This window comes from Monodelphis domestica, chromosome 1 (assembly GCF_027887165.1).
Source record: "Monodelphis domestica isolate mMonDom1 chromosome 1, mMonDom1.pri, whole genome shotgun sequence".
Taxonomy (NCBI): Eukaryota; Metazoa; Chordata; class Mammalia; order Didelphimorphia; family Didelphidae; genus Monodelphis; species Monodelphis domestica.
This window is the reverse complement of record NC_077227.1, coordinates 712,704,498-712,729,555: the sequence shown is the minus strand read 5'-3', so window position 1 is coordinate 712,729,555 and position 25,058 is coordinate 712,704,498. Positions and strand designations below refer to the sequence as shown.

The window sequence follows — 25,058 nt, the reverse complement described above, 5'->3', positions numbered from 1 at the left end:
CTTTTTGGCATTCTTCAGTCTACTCACCTGTTCTACCTTCTGTGGCATCATCTTCCCAAAAGCACAGGGCTTCCTTGCAGGTGAATCTCTCTGCAATGGATGATAGTGTATCATATTCTTGAGACTGTACTGTTCATCCACGCATTCAACCTTATACTACTAGTCATTTAAGCATTATGCTGAAGACACCAGGAATCACTAGCCACCAAAATTACTTAAACCTATCACCCTATTAAAAGTTCAACAGTTCATCCTGTGACATCTTGCTATGTTCTTATTAATCTCTTTGATATCTTGTTTGTCTTGCCTATGATAATATATTGTTTGGAAAACTTAATGTTTTGATTTTCTTTTTGTAATTTCCTCCCATGCTGGGAAGAACAAAATTAGGTATCTTTCTATACCCTTCCCATCTTCTTGCCCTTTGGTTTTCAGCTCCAAAAAAATGAATCAACCAGCTAATTGGGAAATATGAGATAAGAATTTATAAAGATGTGGCCATTATCCTGGTGGAATGGGGCTCCTGTTTTGTGGCTAAGATTTTTCAAAAACTCTACCCACATGAAGAAGGAAAGGGTTTGTTTCAGAGAATGTGCCCAGGAATTGCAATTTTGATTTTGTTTGAATGTAGGTAGGGTATGATGCTGATCATCAAGCCTAGGATTTGGCTTGCTTATAGGATTTGGGCTTTAATTACTTCTTGGGTAGGGATACTTTTGTGACAATGAATTAATAGCCACATTATAGAAAAATTGTTCAGATCTGTCTTCCTTCCCTATAGTTCTCTTCTTGAGTCTACTTACCTTTTGCTACTCTTGTTGGATCTTATTGGGAGTGCTGAATTTTCTTGTAGCTCAGCCCCACTCTAATGGTTAACATTGCATGTTTTATTAGAAACTCTGGATCTCATTTTGTGTTTCGCCCAGCCTATCCTTTCCCACCTCTTCATCAGTGGAGCAAGTCTCAGAAATCAGGAATTACCTGTTTTTAAAGTGCTTACACATCCACCCCTGAGCCATAGTTTCAGGGTTTTCTGTGTGGCCAGTTCTTATCAATTTCTTTGGCCTCTTCTATAAATGCTCACAAAGAAAGTATTATAATTTTTGAAAACATGGTGTTTAGACTCCCTTTTCTGTTAAATTCCACACTAACACAGTATTGAAAAAAACAGTAGCCTCTTATACTACACACTACCACCCATTTGGTCTTTGATTATTAGCTCTAAAACAACTGAGCAATGAAACAGTTAGCCAGGCTCAAAGAATAGCTTGGATAAGGCAGGAACACAATGTTGATGCTTCCTAAGTCTTCTTTTCCAGATGTCTATTGTAATTCATTTTTCCTTCTTGGAAGAAAAAGTTATCTTTTTGTCAATATCTGTGACATGTAAGTCACCGTTGGCTTTAGTAGGGTTGGATATTGTCTAGGCAGGAGTGCTAGAATGAGGTTGGTCATAGAATTTTGTCTTTGCTTACTTACGGTCTTATGAAAACACACCTTTAATAAAACATGACTGACTACACTACCATATGATTTTTCAAAGATGTCTAGTGTTTCTGCCTGCTCTTCTATCATCATTTGAGCAGCAGTGAATTTTGTTGAAGATGAGTTCTTCCACTATGGTAGAATTTCTTTTTGTCCCAGAGGTCCTGGTTCTCCTAATAGTCCTGTCCTTCTCAAATCTATGCCCACACATCAGAAATTACATTTCCTTTAAAATCATAATATCTAATTCCCTGAATTACATTTCCAAAATTCACCCTGTGCTTTCTTGGTCTATTCTCTATCTCTTTGATCTCCTCTAAAACTTCTGGAAAAGGTTGGCTGGAGAACTTAATGTTTTGACTTCCTTTTACTAACTTCTTCACTCCTAGAGTAGGAGCATGGGTAAGTAGCTTCTTGCCAAATATAAAACTACCAATCTGCAATTTTAGTCAAATTTGGGTAATATGTTGGGAATAGTGCTCCTTGGGATCCAGTTATTTAGAATTTCTATGAAATCTATTGATTTCTTAAATCCTTACACTTCCTGTATTAGAAACAATGTTGAGTTTTAATTCCAAGGCAAAATAGCAGTAAGGTTAGGCAATTAAAATAAAGTCAATTGCCCAGTGTCATACAGCTGGGAAAAGCCTGAGGTCAGATTTGAACCCTGTAACTCCCAACTTCACACCTGACTCTAACCACTGAACCAGGTAGGTGTCCCTTAACACCCATATTTCCAAAAGTGCTCTGTATTAGAAGAACAAGATCTTTGTCTCAATGAGTGCACAAAAGACTAATGAGCTTATTTATAAAACTGTGCAGAGTTGTTTTTTGGTGCTTTTGGATTAGGCAGTCATTTTGTCCAATGTTTCATCGATTAAGCCCTTGGGCACCTTTGTAGCAGCAGGAAGACAACTTAACCATGCGTATGCTTGACTTTCTCTCTTTATCAGGTTGGTACACAGCATTCCTCACACATAGAGTATCAGTTGTCTTTCAATGCTGCATTTCTTTCCCTCCATTACAATGGCCAAAAGATTGGATTATGGAAACATTATTTTGGAAGCTCATGGAGCTTGATTCTAGCATTGAGTATGCTGAGAGATTCAAAACTATGTGATGTGGAATTTTCTTTTTTTTAAATTTTGTTTAGTCAATTTAGAACATTATTCCTTAGTTACAAGAATCATATTCTTTCCCTCCCTCCCCTCCCCACACCCCTTCTCATACCCGATGTGCAATTCTAATCCAAATGTCTCTTCATAAAGTGAGATAGTTATTTTGTGAGAAAGGAAGGAATATGGATTCACCAGAAATGAGAGTGACTCTAAAAAAGTCTAGAATTCATGCTAGCAATTGGAGTAATGAGAAAAATGAGAAATGTCAATGTGATGGTGAAATCATAATCAGATAGCATTGTAAGAGGATGAAGACTTTGGAAACCAAAGGAGAAATAACTGATAAATCTGTTAGAGATGCTCCTTTTTCTATGTAATACAGAGACACCACAATTCATTTTTTTTCTTAATGGAAGAGTGAGATCTTGTCTGTGAAACCTAGATAGCTGATGAATGATTTCCCAAAATTTAATTCTTTGTTATGCTTACCTCTTTTTCCTTTTGCTCTCTCTCCTTCTCAGCAGCCTCAAGCTTTATTGTAGCTGATTCCAACTCTCTTGTACATTGTCTCAGGGCTTCTTGGAGAATCTCATTCTCCTCCTTTAGGTTACCCATTTCATCTTCCTCCTTGTCCCACATTGAATAAATGAGTGAAAATACATAAGTAAAACTCTCATAGAATGATATTATATTAATTGTTAGTATTAGTGTTGTTTGTTGAGAAAAGAATATTGTTTCTGCTATCTTTTCCCACAATTGTATCTTTTCTCTTGGGATTTTTGTTCAATCTCTATTTTAATTCATTTTATTACAGTTCCTTAAAAATCTCTCCAGAGAAGAGAACAAGGACACAATTAGGGGGAAAACAAATGATCTTAGTTTTGTATTTCCTTTCCCTCTAACCCAATTTGACCCCTTGTTCTTTTGTTTTTCATGTTTTAAAACAATCAGAAACTAATCATCTGTCATCTGATCTAAATAAAATTTACAATGAAACAACCATGTTTGGGAGCTGGTTGCCAAATGGATATAAAAATGAACCATTGAATTTAGAATTGGGTAGCTATGATTGAATCCTGGCCAGGAAGTAAGTGAGAGAGCCTGGTCACAGAATTTCAGACTTGAGTCACTGAGTTTAACATGAAAATGAACTTGCTGTGTCAGGAAGATTGCTAGTAAGGTTAATGTGAACTTGGTTATAGAATCTTAGGCTTCAGCTATTTACTAGGAGTGCTACCTCTGTGACAAAAAATATGTGGCTTAAATGGCAGAATGATTGCCCAAAGCTCTCCTCCTTGTCTTCCACTCTGGTACTCTTGTGTCTACTCACATTTTCTGCTTCCTGTGGAGTCTTCTCAGCAATACTGAGTTTTCTTCCACATAAGACCCTTTTCAATTGATAATCTTGCATCTTATCCTTGAGACTTTGTTTCTTATCCTCTGATTCAGTTAATCTCTCTTTTTCCTAGTTGTCATTCAAGACCAAATGCAGAGGCACCAGGAATTTCCTTTCCCTAAAATGCTCACACTTATTGGCATCTTGTTCTCCCCCCAATAGCTCTTTGTCAGGCTCTTGCTAAGGACACTTGAGTGAGTTTGGCCGGAAAGCTTGATGTTTTAACTTACTCTTTTGTAAATTCCTTTCTCACTGAGTAGGATGAATGTTAGGTAGCCTTTGTATGACAGCCAGTGATGTTGAATGGATAGAAAAAGTCATGATGTGACATCATTCTCTGTTCCTTGGGACATTCTTGACTTTTGTCTCCCTGAGTTTTAATGTGAAAGGTATGTTTGGATCATGAGGAGCAATGCCAGGAATGAGTTTCATCACAGTATTTTAATCTACTTATTTATGGGCCAGTGATAGATAGGTATTTGAAATTGGATGGTCAAGCAGATTACAGAGTCTTTGTCTAGAACTTCTTCCCTTTCTCCCCTGTGGTATTCTTCAGTCTGCTCACCTATTGTGTGTGCTCTTGCATCATCTTTTCAGCAGCACTGAACTTTCTTGAAGGTGAATCCCTTTGAAATGTGTGAATCTTACAAAATACTCAGATTGTACTTTAGAAGATTTGATTTAGCTATTTCCTTATTGTGACAATGGAGATACTTGGTCTAACAGGAATCAGGAATGTCTTGGGAACTTTAAATTACTCCACCTATACTTAGACATACTTTAGGGGAAGGTAAAGTTGTAAACTCCTGATTGAACAATGAAGGTACTTATCTCATACATTATAGTGAAGCTAGACTTAAGCTAAGTCTATTTTTAGATCTAATACAACAAAAGGGCATTAAGGACCTATAAAAGTTAAATTAATCACAAAAAGTTCAAGTAACTCACAAAAGGCAAACTTAACAAAGAAGTGTGAAGTACTCAAAAGATATAATCTAACCAGAGAAGGTGAGAACTAGAGTGGTGGGAACTAAAGAATGGGCGGTCCTGGAAAAAGCGTCTACTGTGATTGGTAGACGTAAAAATTTAGGGGAGGTGACGAGAGAAAATTCTCTTTAAAAGGAGGCTAAAAGTTCAGGATGGGTGGGAACTCAGTTCAGGAGATTGAGTTCAGTGGAGGACTGGAGCTTCCATGGATACAATCTTGTGGCGAGTGATAAGTCTGACTTCCTTTCCTTTAGACTCAGGAAGGCCACTTTGGCCAAGGCCTTAAACTACTGCCTGGCTCAGGCTGAGTCAGAGCAGTTTAATTTAATTCTCTCTCTCTCTCTCTCTCTCTCTCTCTCTCTCTCTCTCTATCTCTCTCTCTCTCTCTCTCCTCCTTTCCTTAATGCCTTCTCTCTCTATTAATTAAAATCTCCATAATTCCCAGCTGACTTGGGTATTTTATTATTTGGGAATCATCCCTGGTGGTCAATTATTTAGATTTTAAGTCAAAACACTAAAATTATCCTTACAAATGGTAGAATTCCTTCTTATCCCTGTGGCCCTGGTTCTCCTAATAGGCCTAGTTCACTCTCCTTGTCCTTCTCAAAATCATTATTGAAGAACTAAGCCCATACCATCAGAAATTACATGTTCTCTAAAATCTTATTATCTACCCTGAATTATAGTCCTAAAATTTATACTATGTTTTGTCTTTTCACATATATCTCTTTGCTCTCTTCTACAGTTTCTTGCAAAGAAAGTTAGAGTGAGGCTGGTTGGGAAACTATGTTTTGAATTTCTTTTTACTAACTTCCTCCCTTATGCAGTAGGTTCAGGTTTAGGTAGCTTCCTGCTAATACTAAAACTATTGAATGAAATAAAATGGTTTGTGATTTTTAAGGATAAGCATCATTCCTCCCCTTCCCCATCCTCTCAATCAGTAAGCAAATGTGTAAATAAGTGTGTTTTAGTTTCAGATATGTCTGATCATTTTAGGACCAGACTTTTATCTCAATACAAGAACATAGTCTGGGCTCAAGAAACAAAGGAGAATATGTCACTCAGCCCAGTTGTCCTACCTTCTTATCTCATCTAAACTTCTCCCCTTTCAAGTAGAGGCTAATGATGTGAGGGTATACTTTTCACTTAGATTGTAAGTCTTGGCTTTGAGATAAATGGGGATCAGACAGAGGGGTTTTAGGTCTCCTGCCAGGAGTATATCTAATGTTTCTATCTGCACACAGCCATTATATTTCTGCCTCACTTAGATAGGGTGACAGCAGGTTTTTTTATTTGAGTGGGTGGGGCACTCGTGCTCATTTTTATCCCACATAGTGCATTGGATGGGAATCCTGGAAGGGTGGAGAGACCCTCGATTTCCTCCTTTGGTTGGCTAGAACAGGAGACTAGCTATTTCTGGTAGTTACCACCTCCACCAACCCAAAAGGGATACTCTAGAGTCCCTGCAAGTTTCCAAGCATGAAGGAATAAGTGAGTGAGAGTGAAAAAGCAGGGAAGGTCTAAATGGAGGAGCTATGACAAAGATCATGATGATCCAGGCATCTTTCCCTGGAGGAGGTAGTAAGACAATGCCCATTAGGTCAAGGGATTGGATTTGTCAGCATCTCCCTGAATAGCTGTGAAGTTAGAAACCTTAAGAAGGAAATGAAGAATTTCTACTTCAGGACCCTAATTGGCTTCATAATAACCCAGATCATCAGGATAACATAAGGGACCTATATCATGCAGTTGTGCCCCAAAATCAGAACCTAAATAAAATTTCTGAAGTAAAACAAGAGAAAGGTCCACTCCCACGCGCCCAACTGACTTCCTGAATCAGTTAATAGATTTAATGAGCAGATATTCTTGTCTAGAGGTGATTGATTCCATGGGGCTGAGTCTACTCTATTTTATAGCTAATTATTGGCCAGATATCGAAAGAAATTCCAAAAGTCAGAGGGATGGGTAAACAATCTTCTGTTCTGGGGCTTTCTGAAGACCTCCACCCAGAGCCCTTGATAACATTGAATGTTGAGGATCAGGGGCCAGAAATCACCTTTCTGATAGATCCTGGGGCCACCAGATTCTGTCTTATTATGCTGCCCAAGGAGCTAACTTTAATAACAGGAAACTTATTATGACTGGAATGAAAGGAGAGATTTTTCCTGTTTCCTTTACTCAGCCTCTATGCTTGTAGAATATGTGTAAAAAGAAATGAATGATTTTTCTGTTGTAACATCAAATGATCATATTGTTGTAAGAAACCCCTCAAACTCTGTTTCTCCCCTCTGAAAATCTGGGAGTGGGGATTGGGGATGGGCAGATTCAGAATGGTATGTGGGGGAAGAGATCCTGGGACTGCCTGAAATGTGAAGCAAGGTTTATTTAACTGTTTGTATTTGTAACTATATTCATATGGCTGGGAGTTTGAAAAAAACCAAACATCTCCATCTGATTTATGTGTCAATTCTGTCTATGCATTTCTGAATGTGGGGAATGTTTGGAAGAAAAGGCAGTGAGTTAAAGGTTAAAAAAAGAAGTTATGTGTGAACCTGAAAATCCATGAATCGTGAGTTCCTTAATGTCTACGATGGCTTAAGAGGTGAAAAGGAATTATTCATTAGTTTTATACTTTTTTTTGGGAAAGGCAGAAGTAAGTAAAAATATCTATTTGAAACTTTTACCGTTCTTCTCTGCTGGGCACAGAGAGGGAAGGTGGAACAAATGATAGAAAAATTATCTCTCAACTGGATTTCCTGAATATGAGGTTCAGGATCAGGATGCAGTACTGCAAATTTTCTATAAGGTTAGATATAGATTTCAGAATGATTTAAACTTTTACACATAACATGAAAGGCTTTCATTGTAGTAAATTAATATAGAGAATTCACTAATGTCTTTCTTAATATTGAAAATAGGTAGCCAGCCTGCTTGCCAGAAAAAGTTTGTTTTGAGACCAACAAGCAGCTAAATAGTGAACAGAGGAGGAGCAAACTCTTAATAATTACTGCCTACTTAATGAAATGCAATGATTCAATAGCTTATAATATCAAAAAACTTAGTACCAGTGATAGAGAAGAAAGAGCTAATAAAGCACTAAGATTTCATGCAATCTAGGAAAGTGCTCACAAGTTAAAATATGAGCACTGGGAAAAGAAACAGTTCCAAACCTGCAAATTTGAGATAGAACATGTATCAGTGGTTTGGAATATAACCAAATGCTATATGGAATATGGCTAAATATTCTACAGGTTACTGTTAAGATATATACTTTTAGCACAAGAATGATTTAATCATGTGAATATAAACATGTGCTTACTATAATCTACAGGTATCATGGATTTTTGTTCCATAAATGATTTATGAATTTGTACTATGGACTAAATTAATGTCTGAGGTGAATTGGATAAGACAATGTGGTAATATATAGTGTTTAAATGATGCAAAAAATTAAAAAGGGTGAATAATATAGATTCTACTGGTCTATTAATTAGTAGGTAAAATATACTTGGTGGAATAAAGTATATTTGGATAATAATGGTGAAAAGAAGTAGAAGTAGGTTTTAAGAGTGTTAATTAGAATATTAAAAAAGAGGGACTTTATTCAAAGTCCATTTGAAAGTTAAATGTGAGGAATTAAGAGAAAAAGAAAGTTTAGTGTGCTTTGAGCACAGGGTTTGAAGAAAAAGAGGTAATGTTTTAACTTGGTTGTCTGTGTTTAAAAAGCAATTAAGGATAATTTCCTTATTTCCCAGAACAGAAAATAACTGGGAGATGGAGCCATCATAAATCATAGAATGACAGATTTGAGATAGAGTTACTGGGAAGTTAAACTGTCTGTAGGTTTCTTAACCCTTTCTTGGCTTAAGGAAAGGAGAAGGTGTATGAATTGGGAAATGGCAAAATAAAAGTAGTTTTATGTTGAGTATTTAGGCACTGAATCTTATTTCCTGTAAGGTATATGGATCTATTCTGTAAATCAGTAATTGTTTTCATTGGAATTAAAAGGACTATCTCGTTTCCTTATTACAAAAAGGGAAACTTTTAGGATTTATTGTATAGTAGTGAGAATCTTTGAGGACTAAAATAATGAAAGAAAAATAAAGAAAATGCAGAATTGGCATTTACTTTATGGAAAAGATAAAGAAAAACATTTTATGTGTAAACTTATAAAGCTTTAAGAAGACATTAGAGTGGGGAAGTAATCAGTTTGAGTTTTGGAATTTCAAGAAAATGGAATGGAGTACTGAGATTGAGCTTCAGTTGGTGAGATTTACCATTTGTGGTAAAAGCTCTTGGGACCTTGACTAATATCATTGTGAGCTTGGAATTCAGATAGAGCTGTTGGATGATTGATTCATCATTCATGAGAAAAATTACAAAGCACTCAGAGTAATGTGAATTGGTAAGGCAAGAATCCTATAAAAGTTGAAAGGACAATCTCAGTCTTAGCTGAGATGGGATCCTTCTGACTGGGGATGTCTGATTCTGGGGATTCCTGAGTGAAATGTTTATTGCATGAGTGATTGATACCCCTGTTGATGCCTAAACTCAGTGTTAAGTCACTTTGTAGCTTTAAGGCTTAGGCTTTAAGAAACCAGTGATGATGATGTTATAATTTTTTCCTTGCTTTTCCCTTTCATGACAAATTCTTATAAAGCAAATTGTGTGAACATTTCACAATCCAAGCAACCAAGTGAAATGGTAGTTGAAGGTTAAAATTCATCAAGTGTTAGCTAATGTCCTTTTAAATGTTGGGTTTTGTTAATCAATGATCTGTATTTACTATCAGGGTACTGTAGGAACAGTTGTAGAAGGGGACCTCCAATTCATAGCTGCACTCTTTGTGGTAGCAAAGAATTGGAAAATGAGAGAATGCCCTTCAATTGGGGAATGGATGAACAAATTGTGGTATATGTTGGTGATGGAATACTCTTGTGCTCAAAGGAATGATGATCTGGAAGAATTCCATGTGAACTGGAAAGACCTCTGGGAAGTGATACAGAGTGAAAGGAGCAGAACCAGGAGAACATTGTATACAGAGACTGATACACTGTGGTACAACAGAATGTAATGGACTTCTCCATTAGTGGCAATGCAATGTTCCTGAACAACCCAGAGGGATCTATGAGAAAGAACACTAGCCACATTCAGAGGAAAAACTGCGGGAGTAAAAACACCAAAGAAAAACAACTGCTTGATTACATGGGTCGAGGGAGATAGGATTAGGGATGTAGACTCTAAATGAACATCCTAGTACAAACACCAACAACATGGAAATGGGTTCTGATCAAGGACACATGTAATACCCAGTGGAATTGTGCATCAGTTATGGGAGGGGTGGGGAGAGGAATAGAAAATGGTTTTTGTAACCAAGGAATAATGTTTGAAATTGACCAAATAAAAATGTTATTAAAAAAAGAAGGGGACCTCCAGGCTTAATTTACCACAATTGAAGTTTGAATCTGAGGCTCAGAATTTTGGTTGAGAATATTCTGTATTTCTTTAAAACCTGGGGTTGAGAAATCTCTCTGCAAGTGTGTTGCTACTTATGTGTTTATGTAATGTGTATTGAGATCTGCCTTACAAAGGATTTTAGCAGGAACATCTCAAATATTTCTATAAGAAACTTGGAACAAAGGAAGCAAATTTCATGAGAAGACTCATCCCTAATTTTCAGAAGACAATTTTTGAGATGGGGTTTGTTGGCTATGGGGATAAGTTACCATGTGCAAGGAAGTCCAATATGTAATCAATGTTATCAATTGCTATTGTACCGATTTCTTCTATTTCTATCAAGAACATAGCACATAACCTTCAGGAATACTGTTTGGCCCTCAGCCCAGAAATGGACAGTAGCTTGTTTGGTGTGAGTTGGTGAAAACAGCTCAGTTTCTTCTTGTTCTACATCCTTGGGACTTTGTTAACAATTCCTTACTTAAATATCCTGCTTTATAGAATTTGTTCAAAGGACAGTTGGGAATTAGCAGATAGTAGTCACTAAAGAAATAAGTGACAAGAGTGAACAAATTATGATCCTAAGAGTGTGATTTTTAGGCTCTGGAGATCAAGGCTTAGACCTCAAGGCAGACTCAGAAGAAATTTATGATAGATGGAATAAAATGAGTTCAATTAGAAAATAGAGGAAGGATGAAACCTGGAAGTTATCTCACAAAACTAGGGTGGACAAAAGAGGCCAATGGCTTTTCTGTCCAAATTCCTGGATCCAATAGCTAGAGAACAGCCTCTAACCATGGCTGTTATAATCCTGGTGGAAGTGAGCAGAAAGTTGACCTTTGAGGGAAGTCTGATAGTGAGAGCTCCTCATAAAGTATGCACCCTTTTAAATAAATGGGCTGCTAATTGGAACCCTGCTATATTTTTATAGGTAACTGGGAGAGAGAACTAAGATGGAATGGAGCATGATTGCATGGAAATGATAGATTACCAGATTAAAATGAAGAGAGAATTTGTAAGAGTCTCCTGTACATGGGTAAAGAAATCTATTCAGAAATGGGTCCTCATGAATATTGGATGGAAAATGAAGGAATGGATATGCTTTAATTGATGGAGATAAGACTTTTGTATATAGAGGTCAAATTCCAAATTCATGGTTAGCTCATACTTGTGAACTATATGCCCTTAATTGGACTATGAAGAATCAAAGAGAAAGGAGGAAATATTTTTACTGATTCTTAGTATGCATAGGGAGTAATGCAGATACTTGGAAAACTTTGGGAAGAGAGGAGTATGATCTCTAGTAAAGGGAAGGAGCTTGCTCATACCAGAATTGCTGAGCAAAGTGCTAAAGAACTTGTTGCAACATGAGCAGTTGGAAGTGCAGAACAGCTCATGTGCTAGTTCATAAGTTATCTTCTCTGATTGATGGGGTATACCTATAATTTGGAAATGAAGGACATCATGGTACTAAAACAGTAGAAAAAGATTGCCCAGAATATCTAGATCTAGAGAAGGTAACTGAGGCAATCTTCCAATAATGATTTGAGAATCTCACAGCTTGGAAAAAAGAAAAAAGGGGGGGGAGACTGAATGAAATAAAATAAAATGTGTGAAAGGATTCAGCTTACATCCCCTTCTCCAAATCAGGAATCAAATGTGTAAATAAGTCTGTTTTAGCTTCAAGTATGTCTGTTTATTTTAGGACCAGACTCTATATCTCATTTCAAGGAAATTGTCAGGGCTCAAGAAACAAGGAGAATAATGTTACTCACCCCAGCTGTCCTACTTTCTTATCTCTTCTTAACTTTATCCCACCAAAGTAGAGGCTAGTGATTAGATCACTGGGGTAGACCTTATGCCTAGATTGTAGATTCTTGCTTCCAGACAAATGAGGCTTGAACATAGAAAGGTAGGTCTCCTGACAGGAATCTATATAATGTTTGTATGTGGGTCCAGTTATTGTATTTCTGCCTCATTTAGGAGGGGTGCCCTTTCTCATGAGAAAGAAAAATAAACTTGTCTCTTCTACTCTCAAATTCTGACTCCAGGTTTTTTGTATTTGAGTGGTTGGAGACTTCATGCTTGCTTTTATCCCACAGACTACCAAATCACCCAGGTTAGCCAGATTCAGGTAGGATGTTTGGAATACTGCTCCTGAGGTCCAGGTGGTTTAGAATTTCTTTGAAATCTAGTTTTCTTAAACCCTTAGCTCCTGTATTAGAAACAATAGGGGTTTTTGTTCAAAGGCAGAATAGCAGCACTAGCTAGCTAATTGGAATTAAGTGACTTGGCCATTGTCACACAACCGGTATCCACTGAACTAGCTACCTACCCCTTAAAATCTTTATTTTCACAGGCACTTTCTTCTTGGAGGACAAATGAACTCAGTCTCAATGAGTGAAAAAAGATTGATTAGCTAGGTTATAAAATGACTGCAGAGTTGTCTTCTGGTGTTTTTGGTATTGACAAAGTCATTTTGTCTAAAGTTTCATTGATTAAGTCATTTGGCATCTTTGTGTCAGCAGGAAGGAAACTTAACCATGCATATGCTTGGCTTTCTTTCTTCAGCAGGTCAGTACCAACCTCCACGAACAGAGCATCAGTTGTGTTTCAATACTGCATTTCATTCCATCCATTGCAGTGGCCAGGAGATTGGATATATGAAACCTATTGTTGTGGGAGCACATGTAGCTTAACTCTAGCAATTCATGTGTTGAGACTTAAAACTGAATGAAGTGGAACTTTTGAATCCAAATGGTTCTTTCTTAAATGAAATTATTTGGTCATTTGTAAAGGGAGACTGTGGCTTTCTTGAGAAGAAAAGGAATATAGATTCAGCAATAATGATTCCACTAAAGAGCCTTGAATTTCTACCAAAAACTTGAGAAATGCCAATGTGATTTTTTGGTGAAGTCCTAGAAAGCTAGTGTTGTAAGAAGATGAAAACACTAAAAGCCAATGGAGAAATCATTAAGAAATCAGATAAGAGATACTCCTTTGTTCTATAGAGAACAGACACCATGATCCATTTTCTTTCCATAATGGAGTGAAGTCTTATTTTGGAAACTTAAAAAGTTGATAAATGATTTCCCAATATTTAATTCTTTGCTATGCTCATCCCTTTTTCCTTTTGCTCTTTCTCTTTCTCAGCAGCCTCAAGCTTGACTTTAACTGACTCCAACTGTATTGTACATCATTTCAAGGCCTCTTGATAAATCTTATTCTCATCTTTTAGGTTACCCATTTCATCTTCCTCCTTGTCCCACATACAGTAAATGAGTGAAAACATGACAATACTATTCTTACAGAACAGTATTAAAGTAACTTTATTCTAGTAGTTATTTATTGAGAAAAAAGTATTGTTTCTGCTATCTTTTCCCTTAAGATTTCTTGGACACTCTATTTTAATTCACCCTATTGTAAGTTCCTTAAAAATATACTCTTTGGCAAAGACAACAGGGGCACATTCAAGTGGAAAACAAATGAGCTTGGTTTTCTATTTCCTTTTTCCCTAATCCATAGTGAAGGTGACAACCTGTTCTCCAATCCAACACTTTATTCCTTTGTTTTCCATGTTCTTGAACAACCAGAAACTAATCATCTATCATCTGATGCAAATAAAATTTACAAAGAAAAGGCCATGTTTGGGAGCTGGTTGCCAATGGATATAAAAATGAACGACTGAATTCACAGGTGATTGAATCCTGGCTAGGAAGTAAGTGGGTGAGCTTGGTCATAGAATTTTAGACTTGAGTTTCTGAGTTTGACCTGAAAATGAACTTGAAAGGAAATCTTGAAAGGAAATCAATAGAAGAGTTGTAAAAAATGATGACTTTGTCTAGATGGTTTGGGTTCCTTGTGGGAGGCTCTATATTTTTTAAACCCTCTACTTACATGGAGGAAGAAGTCATCATTGCTTCAGTGAATGTGCCAAGAAAGTGAAACTTCATGTAGGAAACCTCAATCGGTAGAGAGTATTGGATGCTGGGCTTGAAGCCTGGGAATCCTTTTGCCATAGGATTTTAAGGTTTAGTGACATATTGACAAGTTACATCTCTTTTTTTGAAACCCTTATCTTCAGCCTCTGGTATTAGGAATTACATGCCACCAAATTAGCCTGTATCTTTCCTACCCCATTGTTCCTCTGGCTTCTGCTTACCTTTTCTGCCTCCTGTTGGATCTTCTCAGCAGCACTGAATTTTCTTTTAGTTGAGTTCCAGGGTAATGGGTAATGTTGCATGTTATGCATGTTATGCTAAAGACTTTGCCTCCCTTGTAATTCACTCAGTCTGTCCCTATTCCCTCTGTCATCAAAGAAGGTCTCAGAAATCAGGAATGACTTGTTCCCTAACTGCTCACATATAAACTCTCTAACTATAGTCAGAGAATTCTCTATGGGACATTTTGACATTTTGATCTCATCAATTTCTTTAATTTGTTGTACAGAATCTTGAAAAAAAACACTGGAATTGGTTGTTTGTAAAACTTAGTCTCTTTACTCCATTTTTTCTAACTTCTTCACTCACAAAAGTAGAACTAAGGGGCAGGCAACCTCTTGCTCTGAACTGCCACTCATTTGATGTTTTGGGTTTTTAGTTCCATAGTAATCAAGCAATGATTGTGTTCCTTAATGTAAAATAAGAGTTGGAAAATACTGTGCCATGGTATAGGTATTTTGGTGCTCTTATTTTTACATTATATTTAAAAAAAAAACTCTCCCTTCCTGAAAAAATAGAGATGACCTTTGCTTTATTGAGTCTGACTAGAAAATAGATGGAGATTTTGCTTAGGTTGGCTAGGATGGTGATCAGGATGTGTAGAAGGGAGCTTAGTCAGACAATTTCAGTCTTTAGGTACTTACTGTGGAGTAACATTTCTGTGGCAAAGAATGTCTAGCCTCATTATGGAATAATTTCCCCAGATCTGTTCTCTTTCCCCACCATGTTGCTGGTCCTTGGTTCTGCTCACCTTTTTTCCTTCCTCTTGGCATGTCACAAAAGAACTGAGTTTTCTTAAAGGTGCGTCCTTCTGTAACAGATAATAGTGCATGTTATGCTGCAAACTCTCTCTCACAGAGTTACCACCTGTGTCTGTTCTCTTCCTTACAGAAGAATAAAATCCTAGACATCAAGGTTTACTTACCCCCAAACTATTCATACCCAAAGCCCCAAGTCCCCATCTAAGATTTTTCTTTCTGACATTTTGGCATGTCCTTATCAATTCTTTTGTTGTCTTCTACACAATCTTGCAAAGAACATTTTAATCTGTTTGACTCCCTTTTTTCTAACTTCATCTCTCACAGAGTGGGAGTGAGGTTAGATAGCCTCTTGCATTGCACTCAGTGTGCCTCCATGGATTCTTTGCTTTTCACCTAAAACAACCCTGTAGCCAACCCTTTAGTCAATCTCAAAGAGCAGTTTGGAACAGATGTGTCACAGGATAGGTACATTGAGCCCCTTACTTTTACAACGTGTATATTTTCAAAGTTTCTCCCTTCAAAGTCAATTGGCTTTTTTCCTCATTGAGAGTGACATGAAAGCGAACCCTGGTTTTCACAGAAGCATAGGTATGTTTAGATGTTGACCAGGAAGAGTAGGAATGTGGTTAGTTTAAGGATTTTAGTATTTATTATTTTAGGGCAAGAAGACAGGTGAGCAGATTACAAAAAGTGGATGTCTAAAACTCTCCCCCTTCTCCACCACTTTGGTACTGAGTCTACTTACCTTTTCTGCCTGTTGTGGCATCATCTTCTCACAAGTACTGAGAGTACTGAGCTTTCTTGTACATGGATATATCTGCAGAGGATAAAAGTGCATCTTATCCTTGAAACTCAGTTTCTCACACTCAGATTCAATGAATGTGCCCTCCTCTCCCTCATTAAGAAGTCCCAAACAAACGGGAATTACCTGCTACCTGTGAATCTTAAAATTTCTCAGACTTGGGAATCTTAAAAATTCTTCAGAACACTTGGTTAAGACCATTCTCCATTTTAAACAATGAAAGGACTTAGCCAGGAAAGTGAGAACTCTACTCCACCCATACTTAAACATACGTTAGGGGAAGATAAAGTTGTAAACTCTTTACTGAACAATGAAAAAGTACTTAACTCATACTTATAGTGAAGCAAAAGGCTTAAGCTAAGTCTATTTTTAGGAAGGTGCTAAGTACCTATGAAGGTCAGGCAACTTGAAAACTTGTAAGGGACAAGCCTTAACAAAAGAGGTGTGAGGTTTTAGTCTACTCAGGTGTGAATTACTCAAAAGTTTAGTCTACTCAGGTGTGAATTAAGAATGGTCTGTCCTTTGGAAAATGTCTACAGTGTTTGGTAGATGTGAGAACTTAGGGGAGGTGATATAGGAGAAAATTCTCTTCAAAAGGAGGTCAGAAGCTGAGAGAAGGGAACTCTTTTTGAGAGAACTCTCTCTGAAGAGACTCATCTTGCCAAAGCTGAGATGAAAGGATTCAGCCTTGGAAGCTGAAGTGGAGCTCAGGAGCTGAACTGGTGGGTCTCTCTGAACACTAGAATCTTGCTTGGGACAAATCTTGTGGTGAGTGGATTAAAGACTGACTGATCTCTCTCTTAGGGCTTGGGCCTAGGCTGGCCTAGGCTGGCCTGGGCTGGTCTAGCCCTTTTCTCATTGTTTCCTCTTACTCTCTCTCTTTCATTAATTCCTTATTTGTATTAATTAAAATCTCCATAAAAACCCAGCTGACTTGGGTATATTTCATATTTGGGAATTTTTCCCTGGCGACCACTATATTTTTGATTTTGAAACCATATTTCTGCGGTCACAGTTTAAGGAAACCACTCTTTTATTTGTAACACACCTACAATGCTTACACATATTAGCCTGATCAAACTTCTGTCAGTTCATCCAATAACATCTTGGTCTGTTCTCATTAATCTCTGACATCTACAAAAACTTGCAAAGGACATTGAGATAAGATTGGCTGGATAACATAGTATTTTAGCTCCTTACTTGTAATGTCCTCCCTCACCAAATAAGAATAAAGTTAGGTAGCTTTTGTATGCACTCCCATCTATTTGTCCCTGATTTTCAACTTTAAAATAATCAAGCAACCACCAAGGTAGGCAATCTGAAATCAGAGTTTGCATTAGGTAGTGCCATGGTGTAGGTGGCTTTTGTCTAGTTATTACTGTGGCTGAGCATTCAAAAAACCCTTTCCCTTACTTGGAGCAGACATGACCTTTGTTTCAAAGAGTGTACCAAGAAAGTTCAAGCTTTCTTTGGTAGGAGGGTAAGCATGGAAAAATGCTGACCAGCAAGGCTACGAGTCATCTTGGTCATAGCATTTTTGTCTTTTGTTCCTACTGAGCAGTGATACTTCTGTGGCAATGAATGGGTAGTCACCTTGTACAATAATTGTCCAAATGTGTCCTCCTTCCTCACCATTTTGTTGCTGTTAGTTCTGCTTGTTTTTTCTGCTTCCTTCCTTGCTTCCTTCCTTGCTTCCTTCCTTGCTTCCTTCCTTGCTTCCTTCCTTCCTTCCTTGCTTCCTTCCTTCCTTGCTTCCTTCCTTCCTTCCCTACTTCCTTCCTTCCTTCCTTCCTTCCTTCCTTCCTTCCTTCCTTCCTTCCTTCCTTCCTTCCTTCCTTCCTTCCTTCCTTCCTTCCTTCCTTCCTTCCTTCCTTTCTCAGTAGCACTGTTTTCTTGTAGGTGAGTCCCATTGTAATGGATAATGTTGCATGTTATGTTAGGGACTCTGCCTCTCATTGTATTTTTCACTCAATCTTTCCCTTTCCTCCTCCTCAGACAAGTTCCAGAAATCAAATATTATATGTCATTAAACTGCCAACATTTAAGCCCTGAGCATGAGCCCTAACCTTCCTCACATGACATTTTTGTGCTTGATATCTTTTCATCAATTCTTTTGACCTTTGCCTTTAGTTGGAAAACTTAGTGTTTTGCCTTCCTTTTTTCTAAGTTCCTTACCTATACTATAAGCATCATCCCATGGCAAGTAGTCTCTTGTGCTGCACTGCCACTAATTTGTTTATTCATTTTCAGCTCTGAAGGAACAATGTAACCAATCTGTTACCTAATCTCAAAGGAAATAATGGAAAAGGTAGTGACTCCATGTTGTTGCCTCATGACTTTTATTTTCATGTTTTATCTGTCCCTTAAAAATTGTGGGATGTAGAAATACAATGCTTCTGATATCTAGAAAAATCTGTGTAAAGAATTTTAGCTATGTTATTGTACCAGAGAAAAAGTTTTAATTTTTTTCTTTTTCTTTTATTGGTCTTTATAGTATCTGATATGCATTTATGAGTTACTATAATATTTAATTTATATATATATTTAATATTTAAATTATATTTAAATTTTAAAATTTATATTTATTTAATATAATATTTAATATATATTTACATTTTTAAGCTTGTTGTGTTACCTGCTGGCTTTCACGTTTTTTCACAAACTTTAAATTTTTAATTATTTAACTGCAAGAAAGTACTTCTATACATTTCTGGCATTAAAAGATGAATTATGCTGATATTATATGATACTATATAGTTATTTTATGCATTTCTGAATTTCTAAATTTTTTTGTTGCATCTTCTGGTCTTGGCATGTTGTCTGTGGCAACAGCCAAATTCACTAAAATTATCATTTAATTTCTTATGCCAGCCAGTGATGTTAATATGATAGAAAAAAGTTATGATGTGATAGCATTCTCTATTCCTGGGGAAATTATTGACTTTGGCCTCATTGAGTTTAACGTGAAAGGCAATCCTCACTTGTTAGGGGGATTACTATGTTTGAATCATGACCGGCAATATTAGGAGTGTGGTTGGTCATAGCATTTTAGCCTAGTTATTTATGGGTCAGTGACAGATCTTGGAAACAGGATGGTTGATCAGATTACAGAGTTTTTGTCTAGAATTGTCCTTCTTCCTCACCTCTTTGGCATTCTTCAATCTACTCACCTTTTCTACCTTCTGTGGTATAATCTTCACAGCAGCACAGGACTTCCTTTGAGGTGAATCTCTCTGCAATGGATGATAGTGTATTTCCTTGAGACTGTACTGTTCATTCACAAATTCAATCAACATTTCCTTATACTGCTAGTCATTGAAGCACTATGCTGCAGATACCAGGAATTACCAGCTATCTAAATTTCTTACACCTATCACCCTCATTAAAAGTTCAACAGTTCATCCTGTGACATCTTGCTATGTTCTTATAAATCTCTTTGATATCTTCTACAAGTCTTACCAATGATAATAGAGTAAGATTGTTTGGAAAGTTTGAAGTTTTGATTTTCTTTTTGTAACTTCCTCATGTGCTAAGTAGATTAAATTTGGGTTTCTTTTTGTATTCACTCCCACCCTCTTGCTCTTTGGCTTTTAGCTACAAAATAATCAATCAACCAGCTAATTGGGAAATATGAGATAAGAATTTGTAAAGATGTAGCCATTATCCTGGTGGAATGGGACTCCTGTTTTGTGGTAAGAATTTTCAAATAATCTACCCACAAGGAGAAAGGAGTAGTTTGTTTCAGAAAATGTGCCCAGGAATTGCAATTTTGCTTTCTTTTTGAATGTAGGTAGGGTATGAATGCTGATCATCAAGCCTAGGATTGGGCTTGGTCATAGGATTTAGGCTTTAATTACTTCTTGGATAGTGTTACATCTATGACAAGGAATGGATAGCCACATGATAGAATAACTATTGAGATCTGTCTTCTTTCCCCTATAGTTCTTGTCCTCTTGAGTCTACTCACCTTTTGTTCCTCTTTTTGGATCCCATTGAGAATGCTCAATTTTCTTGTAGCACAGCCCCACTCTAATGGATAATATTAAATGCTATGCTAGAAACTCTGGCTTTCACTGGGTGGTTTACACAGCCTATCCTTTCCTTCCTCTTCATCAATGCAGAAAGCCTATGAAATCTGGAATTACCTATCTTTAAAGTCTTTACATCCAGACCCGAATCACAGTTCCAGGGTTCTCTGTGTGACAAATTGGTTAGTTTCTTATTAATTTCTTTGATCTCTTCAACAAACTCTTGCCAAGAAAGTCTTGAAAATTTGGAAAACTTGGAGATTCCATTTTTTGTTAAATTTTTGTTAAAATTTTTGTTAAGTTACACACTAACACCTAAACAGTCAGATAGTCCTTTGCACTACACTGCTACCCATTTGGCCTTTGATTATTTCCTCTAAAACCACCAGGCAATTAAACAGGTAGCCAGTCTCAAAGAATAGCTTGGATAAGGCAGCACAAGTCTTCTTTTCAAAATGTGTATTGAAAATCATTTTTCCTTCTTGGAAGAAAAAGCAACCTTTTTTATCACTGGGTGAGACATGTAAGTGACCCCTGACTTTGGAAGGGGAATAAGTAGGCTAGGATGGTGACCAGGCAGGAGGGATAGGAATGATGTTGGTCATAAAATTTTTGTCTTTGGTTATTTATGGTCTTGTGATCACACAGATGTGATAAAACATGGCTGACTACACTACAATGTGATTTTTAAAAGGTGCTCAGCATTTCTGTGCGATCTTGTATCATCAATTCTTCAGCACTGAACTTTCTTGAAGGTGAATCTTTCTACAAAGGTAGAATTCCTTCTTATTCCAGAGGCCCTGGTTCTCCTAATAGTCCTGTTTCATTGTATTTATCCATCTCAAACTAGTTATTGAAGACCTAAGCCCACACATCAGAAATTACATTTCCTCTAAAATCACAATATCCAATACCCTGAGCTATAGTCCCAAAATTCATTCTATGCTTTCTTGGTATACTTTCTATCTGTCAGATCTCCTCTACAACATATGGAAAAGACTGTCTGGAGAACTTAATGTTTTGACTTCCTCACTCATAAAATAAGAGCAGGGGTAAGTAACTTCCTGCCAACTCTAAAACTACCAATCCTCAATTTTAGCCAAATTTGGGTAGCATGTTGGGAATAGTTCTCTTGGGGTTCCAGTGGTTTAGAATTTTTATGAAATCTATTGATTTCTTAAACATTTACCTCCTGTATTAGAAACAATGTTCAGTTTTAGTTCCAAGGCAGAATAGTAGTAAGATTAGGCACTTATTAAGTCAATTGCCCAGTGTCACACAGCTGGGAAGAGCCTGAGACCATATATGAACCCTGCAACTCCCAACTCCATACCTGGCTCTGTATCCACTGAACCAGCTAGGTGTCCCTTAAAAACTCTATTTCCAAATGTGCCCTTTATTAGAAAATTATAAAATCAAGAAAACTTTTCTCAATTAGTGCAAAAAAGACTGATTAGCTAAATTAATGACACTGCAGAGTTGTCTTCTGGTCCTTTAGGGTTTGCCAGTCATTCTGTCCAAAGTTTCATTGATTAAGCTATTGATTAAGTACCTTTGTAGCAGTAGGAAGTCAATTTAATTATTCCAAAGCTTGGCTTTCTTTTTTCAGTAGGTTGGTACATACCAGTCTCCACACACAAAATATCAGTTGTCTTCCAAAGCTGCATTTCTTTGCATCCTTACAATGACCAAAAGATTGGCTTATTGAAGTATTTTTTTGGAATCTCATGGAGCTTGACTCTAGCAAATCAGCATGTTGTCAGATTCAAAACTATGTGATGTGTAATTTTCTAATACAAATGTCTCTTCAAAAAGTGAAATTATTTGTTCTTTTATAAAGGATAGTTGTTACTTCATGAGAAGAAGAGGAATATGGATTTAGCAGAAATGAGAGTGTCTAAAATATAGAATTTATGCTAGGAATTTCAGAAATGAGAATTCTTAGTATGATTGTGAAATCCTAGAAAGCTAGCATTCCGATCAGTTGAAAACAATGGAAGTCAATAGAGAAATCATTGAGAAAACTGTTAGAGATGCTCCTTGGTTCTATAGAGAATAGACAACATGATTAATTTTCTTTCCATAATGGAGGAATGAGATCTTGTCTGTAAAACCTAAAAAGTTGATGAGTAAGTTCCAAACATTTAATTCTTTGCTATGCTCACCTCTTTTTCCTTTTGCTCTCTCTCCTCAGCAGCATCAAGCTTGATGGTAGCTGACTCCAACTGTATTGTACATCTTCTCAAGGCCTCTTGAAGACACTCATTCTCATCTTTTAGGTTACAAATTTCATCTTCCTCCTTGTCCCACATTGAATAAATGAGGGAAAATATGAAAATACATCTCTTACAGAATGGTATTATAGTAATTTGTTACTAGTAGTGTTATTTATTGATAAAAGCATATTGTTTCTGCTATTTTTCCTACAATTCCATCTTTTCCCTTGGGATTTCTAGGTCCTCTCTATTTTAATTCACTCTATTGTAAGTTTCCTAAAAATATACTCTTACATAAAGAAAACAGGGGCACATTCAGGTTGAAAACAAATGATCTTTGTTTTTTATTTCCTTTCCCCCTAATCTATAGTGAAGGTGGCCTCCTGTTCTCCAATTCAACACTTTATTCCTCTGTATTCCATGTTCTAAGACAGCCAGAAACTATTCATCTGTCATATGATGTATATTACATTTACATTGAAATGACCATGTTGGGGAGCTGGTTGCCAACAGATATAACAGTGAACTACTGAATTCACAGTTGGGTAGCTATGATTGAATCCTGGCCAGGAAGTAAGTGAGTGAGCCAGGTCATAGAATTTTAGACTTGTGTCACTGAGTTTCACATAAAACTGAACTTTCTATGGTAGGAGGATAGCTAGGGGTGCCCACTAGCCAGTTAAGGCTAGTAAGAGCTTGGTCATTTAGCTTCAGTTATTCATTAAGAGTGTTACCTCTGTAACAAAGGATATGTAGTTTAAATGACAGATTGATTTCCCAAAGTTCTCCTCCTTGTTTTCTACTTGGGTACTCTTGTGTCTACTCACACTTTCTGCTTCCTGTGCAGTCTTCTCAGCAGAACTGAGTTTTCTTGTACATGAGTCCCTTTTCAATAGATAGTCTTGCATCTTATCCTTGAGACACTGTTTTTCATCCTCTGATTCAGTCAATGTCTCTTCCTCCTAGTTGTCATTAAAGATCAAAGCCACAAACATCAGGAATTTCCTGTCCCTAGAATGATCACACCTATTGCCCTCAGCCACAGTCTGACACTTCACCATTATGACATCTTGTCCTCTTCTCAATAGTCTCTTTGAGCTCTTTGCTAGGAACATTTGTGTGAGTCTGGCTGGAAAACTTAATGTTTTCACCTCCTCTTTTATCAATTCCTTTCTCACTGAGTAGGAAGAAAGTTAGGTAGACTTCTAGAATTCACTGCATCCAATTTATCCTTTGATTTTCAGCTCTCAAGTGACCAAGCAGCCACCTTGTAAGGAAATACAGCAAGTGGGTTGGGAGATTCAAAATTGAGTGATGTGGAATTTTCTTTCTTTTTTTAAACCCTTACCTTCTGTCTTGAAGTCAATACTGTGTATTGGCTCCAAGGCAGAGAGTGGTAAGTGGGGGTTAAGTGATTTGCCCAGGGTCACACAGCTGAGAAGTGTCTGAGGCCAGATTTGAACCGAGGACCTCCCATCTATAGGCCTGGCTCTCAATCCAAAGAGCTACCCAGCTGCCCCCTGTGGAATTTTCTAATCCAAATGTGTCTTCCTAAAGTTAAATTATTTTGCCTTTTGTAAGGGGAAATTGTTACTTTCTGAGAAGGGAAGGAATATAGATTCAGTGGAAATGAGGATGTCTCTAAAAAGTCTAGAATTCATGCTAGGAACTGGAGTAATGAGAAAAATGAGAAATGTCAATGTGATGATGAAATAAATCATAATCAGATAGCAATATAAGAGGATGAAGACTTTGGAAGCCTAAAGAGAAATCATTGAGAAATATGTTAGAGATGTTCTTTTGTTCTATAGAGAATAGACACCATGATTCATTTTCTTTCCATAATGGAGAAGTGAGATTTGTCTGTGAAACTTATTAAGTTGATGAATGAGTTCCCAACATTTAATTCTTTGCTATGCTTACCTCTTTTCCCTTTTGCTCTCTCTCCTTCTCAGCAGCCTCAAGCTTGATTGTAGCTGACTCCAACTGTATTGTAAATCGTCTCAGGGCCTCTTGGAGAATCTCATTCTCTTCCTTTAGCTTACACATTTCATCTTCCTCCTTGTCCCACATTGAATACATGAGTGAAAATATGAAAACACAACTTTTAGAGAATGGTATTATAGTAATTTGTTACTAGTAGTGTTATTTATTGATAAAAGCATATTGTTTTTTCTATCTTTTCCTACAATTCCATCTTTTCCCTTGGGATTTCTTGGTCACTCTCTATTTTAATTTGCTGTATTGTGAGTTTCTTAAAAATCTACTCTCTGGCAAAGAGAACAGGGGTACATTCAGGTTGAAAACAAATGATCTTGTTTTTCTATTTCCTTTTCCCCTAATCCATAGTAGTGAAGGTGACCATCTGTTCTCCAATCCAACCCATTTATCCTTTGTTTCCCATGTTCTTGAACAACCAGAAACTAATCATCTGTCATATGATGTATATAAAATTTACATAGAAATGGCCATGTTGGGGAGCTGGATGCCAAAGGATGTAACAGTGAACCACTGCATTCAGAGTTGGGTATCTATGATTGAATCCTGGCCAGGAAGTGAGTGAGTGAGCCAGGTCATAGAATTTTAGA

The 25,058-nt window shown here is 37.0% G+C and overlaps 1 protein-coding gene across 50 annotated transcripts in view; it reads right to left on the bottom strand.

Moving 5' to 3' along the window:
* Positions 1–25,058, bottom strand: part of PMFBP1 (polyamine modulated factor 1 binding protein 1) — a 484,787-nt gene that overhangs the window by 199,763 nt on the left and 259,966 nt on the right. For all 50 annotated transcript variants that reach the window (XM_056823979.1, XM_056823945.1, XM_056824098.1 and 47 more), the window contains 8 exons: positions 24,394–24,531; positions 23,298–23,432; positions 22,420–22,554; positions 19,397–19,459; positions 16,170–16,241; positions 15,415–15,474; positions 3,093–3,230; positions 28–90 (listed from right to left, as the gene is read on the bottom strand). In XM_056823979.1, coding sequence (XP_056679957.1) covers positions 28–90; positions 3,093–3,230; positions 15,415–15,474; positions 16,170–16,241; positions 19,397–19,459; positions 22,420–22,554; positions 23,298–23,432; positions 24,394–24,531 — 804 coding nt within the window. The remainder of the gene's footprint in view (positions 1–27; positions 91–3,092; positions 3,231–15,414; positions 15,475–16,169; positions 16,242–19,396; positions 19,460–22,419; positions 22,555–23,297; positions 23,433–24,393; positions 24,532–25,058) is intronic.